Source organism: Elephantulus edwardii, unplaced genomic scaffold, assembly GCF_000299155.1.
Source record: "Elephantulus edwardii isolate Elephantulus edwardi_28Jun2011 unplaced genomic scaffold, EleEdw1.0 scaffold00041, whole genome shotgun sequence".
NCBI lineage: Eukaryota > Metazoa > Chordata > Mammalia > Macroscelidea > Macroscelididae > Elephantulus > Elephantulus edwardii.
Genome location: NW_006399791.1, coordinates 8,286,562 through 8,294,742, shown reverse-complemented (window position 1 = coordinate 8,294,742; position 8,181 = coordinate 8,286,562). Strand labels below are relative to the sequence as shown.

Here is an 8,181-nt window from a genome sequence, read left to right as displayed (position 1 = left end):
GGTCTCTGGTGTCCTTCTGGTATGCAAACCACCTCTAGTGGAATAGTTATACACAATCTACAAAGAACATAGAGGCCTTTATTCACAGAGGCCCCCATCTGTGTGGCACAGGGCACGGGAGGTACTGTTTGAGGGGCAGGCAGAGGGTAGAAGAGCCCAGCAGACAGTGGCTGGCAGCTAGGTTGTTCCCTCTGAGAATTCCAATCTCGCCTTGGGACCCAGCTCCACTCCAGGCCAGCTGTTCTCGCTAGGCAGCAGGCTTTCTGCAGCTAGAACCTGGTGGACCTCCACTGTGACAGCAGCTTCTCCTCCATTCTCAGGCCAACCTCCTTGGAGGAAAGGGAGAAGGCTGCAGGTTTGTGCTGACTTTTCTCTTGAGCTCCTCGTTAGATCAATACCAGCAACTTCCAGAGATCCGAGGCAGCAGCCCACTGACCCTGCAGGGAGAGAGCCGAGAGCAGCCGGGCACTGCTGGGTCCTGCCAAGTGCAGCCTTTCCAGGTGTGACCATTAGAAGTTACTGGCCTTGTTCTTTTCTTCCCTTTACTCTCAACATTCTCTCTGGCCTCTGGCTCCAGATCCAACTGTCTCCAAGCCCTAGCTTTCAAGGGAGTTAAGAAATGGCCATCAGAGCTATTATAAAACAACCTCTTTCTTGACTTGCCAGCTTGAATCTGTCCCAGCTGTCATTTCCTCATTTGATAAAAAGGGGGAAGTAAGTGCACCTGCCTTGTGGAGTTCTAAAGACCCCTAGGTTTGTACTCAGCTGCTAATCAGAAGGCTGGTAGTTCAAACCCAGCCAGCAGCACCTCAGAGGAAAGGCCTGGCAATCCACTTCCGTAGATCACAGCCAGGAAACCCTGCCAAGCTGTCCTCCTCTGGAGCACCGGAGTGGCCACATCTGCATCAACTTGATGGCAGTGGGCTTGGGTTTGGACTCAGACAGTTTCTGGCAGAACTAGGAGAGCTAGTCTATTATGTGTCTGCCTTTTGGCATCTCCTCCACCACTCTCCCTTAAGCAGCAGAGACAGGAAGGAGTTCACCTCTTCACGTCTTGATCCACTCTGTCTCTAACCTTCTGTTTAGCTTTATGTGGCAATGTCCATGTAACTGACATTTTTTACAGTATTTCCAAAACATTTTCATCACCCAAAATAGAAACTCTTAATGAATTAATTGGAGCTTTCTTTTTGCTCCTTTGCTGGTGGCATCCAATTCCTAGGCTTGGACCCCCTACCTGGAAGAACATGCCTTTTTTTTTTTTTAAGAACATGCCTTTTATTCCATCCACATGGGCAAGTCAGACTGATGGCTCACCTGCCTCTCACCATCCTTGAAGTCTAGGATGTGGTGGGCTTTGGGGCACGGTCCTCAGGGCGGTAGTTCAGGTTCTCTGGTGTCTCAGGTGTCTGCAGAGAAAAGAGGCAGCTCTGAGGTTCCTGCCCAAGACAGGGAAAGGAGCCCTGGTGGATGTGTCCCACAAGCCAGGAGCAGGAATATGTGTGGCGGGCGCCACCTTATGTTCATAGATCAGACTGCAGGCTGTGGACCAGTACAGCCCAGTTTCTCATGTTCTGGCTTCAAGGCAGGCAGGCAGGCTGGCACTGTCCAGGATACCAGACAGAGGAACCAAGACAGAGTCTGCCATAGCAGAGCAACGCGGAGGCACTCGACTGAAAAAATGCAGAGTGACTATAAGGACTGTAAATGCAAACACGGGACTGGTGACCCAGGCTGGGTTATTCCAAGAGGATGTGCTGAACCCAGTTTTGACAGATGAGAAGGAGTTGAAGCAGGCTAGAGATGGGATGCTCCAGGCTTGTGGTAAGAGGCATTTCAAGATACCTGAATTGCAGATGGTAAAAAAGAAAGCTAGGTAGTGCAGGGGAAGCCAAAAATTAATTGAGGGGTGAGGTGGTGGGGGTACAAGTCAGTCTTGCCTTAGCCTCAATCAAGGCCTAAACTTGATCCCAAAGACTACTTAAGCAGTGGTCCTCTGGAAACATCTATCTCATCCTCATCTTCTGGGAAGCCTCACCATCCAGCTAAACCAGCCAGAGGTGAAATGCATGGAGAGAGGACAGAAGCTGCAGCCAGTTAGATGGTGCTGAGCTTCCATCAGCATGGAATTATATTCCTCCCAACCAAGTGCTGCTGCAGGCCCCAGAGCTGAGAGAAGGTGTGAAGTTCTGGGAAAATGTATAAAGATTAAAAGATATCCAAGAGTAAGTGAGCCTCTCTGTACGGGAATTAATAACATTGTAGTGTTTAGTTCATTTACCATTTAACCCATGTGGTTCCATTGGTGGTGTCTAAAATAAGCATAAAATGGAAATAATCACACAACTAGAAAGAGTATTAAGCAGGTAGTAACACTGAGAAATTCTTAAGATGGGGAGTTAGACTAGGATACCAAATTGGGTGTATAATAGTGGAACTGTGTGAGAAAAATGTATGTGAAGGGGGAAAAGAATAGATAGAAATAGGCCAAAGATATTATCAGTGCTTTTGAATTTGAGCAATAAAATTCATTTCTATTTCTAGATTTTCTTTAATGAGCTTCATCTTATTTTATGATTAAGGAAAAAAACCCTCATTTGCTGTTGGGTACCACTGAACTGATTTTTTTACTCACATCACATACTTTGGGCACGTGGCAAGGAGGGATCGGTCCTTGGAGAAGGACATCATGCTCAGAAGGGTGGAGGGACAGTGCAGGAGAGGAAGACCCCGGATGAGACAGATTGATACAGTAACTGGGGCAATAGGGGTAGGTGGGTCAGAGTCAGTGAAACTGGCTCAGCACAGGGCAGGCTTCAGAGCTAATGGACACGGGGTTGCTATGAGTCTCAGGTGACTCGATGGCACACAATAAGAACACATCAACCCCGAGTGAAAGAGCAGAACTGACCCACAGGGTTTTAGGCTTTTTTTGTGTCTTTTTTAGGTTTTCTTTATGGGAGGAGGTTACCAGGTCTTTCTCCTGCAGAGCTGCTGTGTGGATTCAAACTACCAACCTTTCAGTTGTCAGCTAAGTGCTTTAACTGTTCTGCTACCAGGGGTCTTTAAACCCTACCCCCCCCCCATTTAAGAATAGTGAACTTAAGATCACTTGTTTGGTTTGTAACAGACATTAGTTAAAATTACACTGAAATTTCTGATACAGTTTTTAAAATATGGAAACAAATCAGAGGGGATAATGGGTGGCCCTTCCTCCCAGGGGTCCACACACATAGGCCTGTGCTCCACCTTAAGGAGGCAGCACATACGGCAAGAGGGTCTTGTATCACCCCCATCATCCAATGCAGCCCAATGTCTCCAATAGTTACCCTTGGGGAGCGAGGCTGTGTCCCATTGTAAAAGGAGCTCCACAACACTCCACTACTCGGAGCTTCTCTGCTAGTGTTTCCCAAGTTCCCCACTGCTGCTGTGAATACTGAAGGCCATGGGCCATTAGGGAATTCCGGTTTTGTGCCAGAATCAGCAGGAGACTTCCTCACATGCAGAGTCCCAGGCTCTGCTGACAGGGAATTTTCACAAGACCTCCATCTGGTTCTTCTGGAGACTGAAGTTGAATACCACACACTGTGGTTCTTAGCCCAGAATGTTAGAATCACCTGGAAGCTTGGGGTGGGGGGAAGTCTTATGTACTGTTCCTGCACCAGAACAATGAACCCCAAATCCCTGAGGGTGGGGGCCTGGGCTATGGAGTGGCTTAGGGCTCCCTGGTAATGGGCACTGAGGACTGGGGCCACTCATTGGTTTGTGGAGACTGTTTTCATCAGCATCACCCAGAGAGGGTTTGTTGTGCCGTGGCCCTGCCTCTGAATTTGGATTTTGTGGCTCTGGGTTGGGGCCTGGGATTTTGCACTTCTAGCAAGTTCCCAGGTGATGCTGATGCTGCGGGTCTGGGGATGGAATTTAGAGATTCAGTGATCTAGAATACAGCTGACTGAGCACGTTAGGGACACAAGGAAACGCCATCTTCTGCCCAACTGTGGGTTGCTCCTGGGAACAGCAGAGAGTGCATAGGAAAGGTCTGTGCACACCGCCCCCTGGAAGCCTGGGGGTCCTGTGAGACCTTCACTTCCCTGAAAGCGCACCCTTCTAGATGGAAGGAGAGGACAACACAGGCCTCAGCCAGCTCCCCTGTGCAGGGGACATGTCTGCAGAACTCACATGCCAGTAGATGTCATCCTCAAAGCAGTTCTCATCAGCAGGCTGTCCCCAGAACGGTAATTTCAAAATGATTCCTGAAAGAATAAGGAGGTCAGGAAACTCCATCCTGGGAAAATCCCTTCTGGGGTCTTTGGGTTGGGGTATGAGGCTCACAGTGAGGGTTGCTGAGACAAGAAGGTGCTGGGGAGCACTAGGGTCACCTTGGGGTCACATGCTTGGGTCTCATGGCCAGAGAGCCCCATAGCAGCCCCAGCTCTTCAGCCCAGCCATGGCTACTCACCCACGATGCAGCCACCCACCAGGGCCATGGCAAGGGACACGAAGATGCCAGCAGCCTGGAAGCAGCCCTGTACGACTGTGGTCCTGTTACTCTTGACACCTTCAAAGTCAAAGGCATGGACAAGCCTGGGATGGAGACAGGGGCAGGTCAGGCCCCCACAGAGAGGCAGGTCACCACTGCTGCACCCCACAAATATGAGTGGTCACCAGAGCCACAGGTTCACTTTCCACAGGCCTCAACTTTCCAATCTGCTAAATGGGGGCATGGACTTCTCAGATGGTCTGTCAGGCACTTGTGGTTGAAGAGCAGAGCCAATGGTCCAGAATGGAGAGCAGAGGGCACAGCGGCATACTCTTGATGCCGAGGAGGAAGAGATGGAGGTGGACAGAGGGGGTTGAGCCTCCCCTACACGGTGCCCCTACTCACCCTTCGTGCCCGTACACTTCTGCGCTGGCAGCACTTGCTGTCACTGCACCCACGATGCCCCCGACGAGACCGGGTAAGCCGTGTAGGTTGTGGATGCCACACGTGTCATGGATACGCATGTGGGACTCCAGGAAGGGCTAGAGAGAGGGGGAGGGTGCTGCTCAGACCTGGGGGCTGTGATAGAGGCCCCCCAGGAGGCCAGGATTCTGAGACACTCCCCAGCAGCCCCCACCACTCTCCAGCCTGCAGGCCCTCGTCTGGGCCCCCGCCCCAGCCTCTCACCGTCAGGTACACAAAACCCAGGGTGGAGATGATGCCAACGATGAAGCCGACGATGAGGGAGCCGTAGGGCATGAGCATCATCTCGGCCGCGGTGCCCACAGCCACCCCGCCTGCCAGCGTGGCGTTCTGGATGTGCACCTGAGAGGAGGCAGGGGTGGAAGTCAGCCTTCTCCCTGGGCACCAAACGGCCTCCTCCACAGAGGCAGAGATCCTGGGGCTCCCTCAGCAAGCCAGGAGTACATGGAGGGCCTGGACCTGGCACAGCGGCCACCAGGGTACAAGAGGACTCACACAGGCAGGTCTGGGCATGTGGGTCACATCTGCTGTGTGCACATGTGCACGCACGTCCAGACATTCCTTACATGTATACATGCCCGGGCTGGCATGCGTGAACCTGACACACGGTAAGAGCCTGTACATCTCTAAATAACAACAGCATCAGCTGACACCTTGTACGATGTTGACTGTTGGGATTACTCCATTCTGTTTCCTCAATAATTCCCATGAGGTAAGCACAGTTGTCTTTCAGAGTTTACAGATGAGGAAACTGAGGCATGGAGAGGTTAACTCGCTTCAGGTTGCAAGCAGAAGGGTGTTCTGATTTCGGTCTCTGCTGACCTGTCTTTGCCCCAATTTTGAGTCCTTCCTGCAGGCCAGTGTGGAATGCAGCCAGGTGTTCCGATGCGGGCATGTGTGACTGCCCCACTGTGTGCCTCATCCCCACCCACGTCTCTGCAAGGCCTGCAGGTCTCTATCCCCCCAGCCATGTCTCTGCAATGCCTGTGGGTCCCTCTTTCCCTACCAAGTCTTTGCAAGGTCTGCAGGTCGCTATCCAGTGCATATAGGGGCTCTCAGCAGTGTCCTCACAGACCCCGGGGGGCAGGGGCCCAGCACACATCTGCCCATGACAAGAAGCTGTGAGACAGAATTGATGTTTTTGCTTTTCTTTTTATAGAATAATCTATCAGCACCCATGGGGTGCAATGTCACAGTTTCCCAAGACCTCCCCAGTAGAGCAAAAAGTATCAAAGCTTCCCTCCTGGCCTCTGTGTGTGTGTGAATGGATAAAGTAGGGTGATGTTAAGAACCTGTGAGGGCCTGAGAAGACCTGGAGGAAGCCTGGAGCAGCTTCCTGGCAGGCGGATGTCCTTGGCTACACTGCCCAGAGAGGGTTCAGCTCAGAACCGCTGTCAGCACCCAAGGCTGTGGGGACGAGACCCTGGAGGAGGGAGCAGCTCAATCAGAACAAATCCTTCCAGCATGTGGTTCCGAGTTCTGTTGAAAGCTAGCTGTTCAGTTTGGGTAGATTATGTCTCCCTGAGCCTCAGTTTTCTCATCTTCAGGGTGGGTATCATAATGCTCCCTCTTGGAGTTGCTGGCAGCACACAAGAAATCATCACTTCGCCCCCTAAAACGCCTCCAAACCCCCCTCCCTGCTCACCATGTCCAGCTTGCCCTTCCTGTGCAGGAGGCTGGACAGTGCCACCGCGGTGAGGACACTAGCTGCCAGGGAGCAGTAGGTGTTGATGACAGCCCGGTGCTGTGCATCCCCATGGTTGGACACAGCTGAGTTGAAGCTGGGCCAGTACATCCACAGGAAGAGGGTGCCTGCGCCAGACCAGAGGAGCCCGGGGGCCAGGGAGAAGAGAGGTTAGTTGAGGTCCTGATCTTTGGTCTATAAGATGCCAAATTACTTAAACACACACACACACACACACACACACACACACACACACACACCCCAGCTGCCTCCCCATCTCTGCAGCTGTAGGCACACCTGGTGATCTCCTAGCTAAATCCCATCTCCCAGTCCACTCCAGGAAGTGTCTCCAGACCCCAGAAATGCTACCACTGCACCACGCAGAGGTGTCCTTTTTTCTCCTAAAGAGAAATTTTCTGGTGCTTTGTGGGGAGCTTCCTGAGGGCTTTTGTTAGATGTTATCAAGTTAGCTTCTACTTAAAACAACCTCTATGTACAACAGGCAGAATCTTGACCTGCCCTGCGCCAGCCTCACAACCCTGCCACGCTTAAGCCTGTGGCAGTCACTGAGTCAGTGCGTCTTGTTGAATACCTTCCTGTTTATCATTGACCCTCTTCTTTTCCAAGCCTGACGTCCTTCTTCAGGGACTAGGCCCTCCTGCTAATATACCCAAAGTGTGTAAGATGAAATCTCATCGTCCTTGCTTCAAAGGAGCACTCCATATGCATTTTTCACAAGGCTTGTTTGTTCTTTTCAAAGTCCATGGTACATCTGATTTTTTCTCTCTAATACCACAATTCAGAGAGCTCTGCTGGCTTAATGGTAAGGACTTGCACCACCAACTCAAAGATAATGTGATTCAAATCCATCAGCTGCTCCATGGGAGAAAAATGGCCAACCTTCTACTGCTTGATTGTCTGCTTCAGAAAACTCACTGGAGCAGCAGTTATGAGTCAGTTCTGATTTGACGGTACACCACCACTACCACCACCACCGCCACAACAACAACAACCCAATAGCTTCAGTTCTTGGGTTGTTCTTATGCATTGTCTAACTTTCACAAGCTTATGAAGCAACTGAAAATATCATGGCTTGGGTCTGGTGTACTTTAGTTGTCAAATTGAAATTATTGCTCTTTGGCATTTTAAAGAGGCCCTTGGCAAGATCTTCCCATTGCAAAACATTATTTGATTTCTTGGCTGCTACTTCCATGGGTATCGATTGTGGGTCTGAGTAAAATAAAATCCTTTCTTACAGTATTTTCTCCATTTTCATGATGCTGTTTCTTGGTCCAGTTGTAAAGATTTTTGTTTTCTTAATGTTGAGGTATAATCCATACTATCACATAATATATAATCATATATCAATTGATATCTTTGAGCTGGGGTGCTGGAGAAGAATATTGAATGTACCATGGACTGCCAAGAAATCAAACAAATTCATCCTGGAGAGGGTTAAACCAGGCTGCTCCTTGGAGGCAAGGATTCTGGGGCTTCGTCTGACATACTTTGGACATGTTGTAAGGAGGGACAG

The 8,181-nt window shown here is 50.5% G+C and overlaps 1 protein-coding gene across 1 annotated transcript in view; it reads right to left on the bottom strand.

Annotated features, from left to right (window-relative positions):
- Positions 1 to 1,340: 1,340 nt before the first annotated feature.
- The window catches only part of RHCG (Rh family, C glycoprotein), a 31,387-nt gene continuing 24,546 nt past the window's right edge, over positions 1,341 to 8,181 (bottom strand). The window contains exons 5-10 of the mRNA XM_006885226.1: positions 6,609 to 6,775; positions 5,168 to 5,305; positions 4,886 to 5,022; positions 4,460 to 4,584; positions 4,180 to 4,253; positions 1,341 to 1,409 (exon numbers count right to left, since the gene is read on the bottom strand). Of these exons, the coding sequence (XP_006885288.1) occupies positions 1,341 to 1,409; positions 4,180 to 4,253; positions 4,460 to 4,584; positions 4,886 to 5,022; positions 5,168 to 5,305; positions 6,609 to 6,775 (710 nt within the window). The remainder of the gene's footprint in view (positions 1,410 to 4,179; positions 4,254 to 4,459; positions 4,585 to 4,885; positions 5,023 to 5,167; positions 5,306 to 6,608; positions 6,776 to 8,181) is intronic.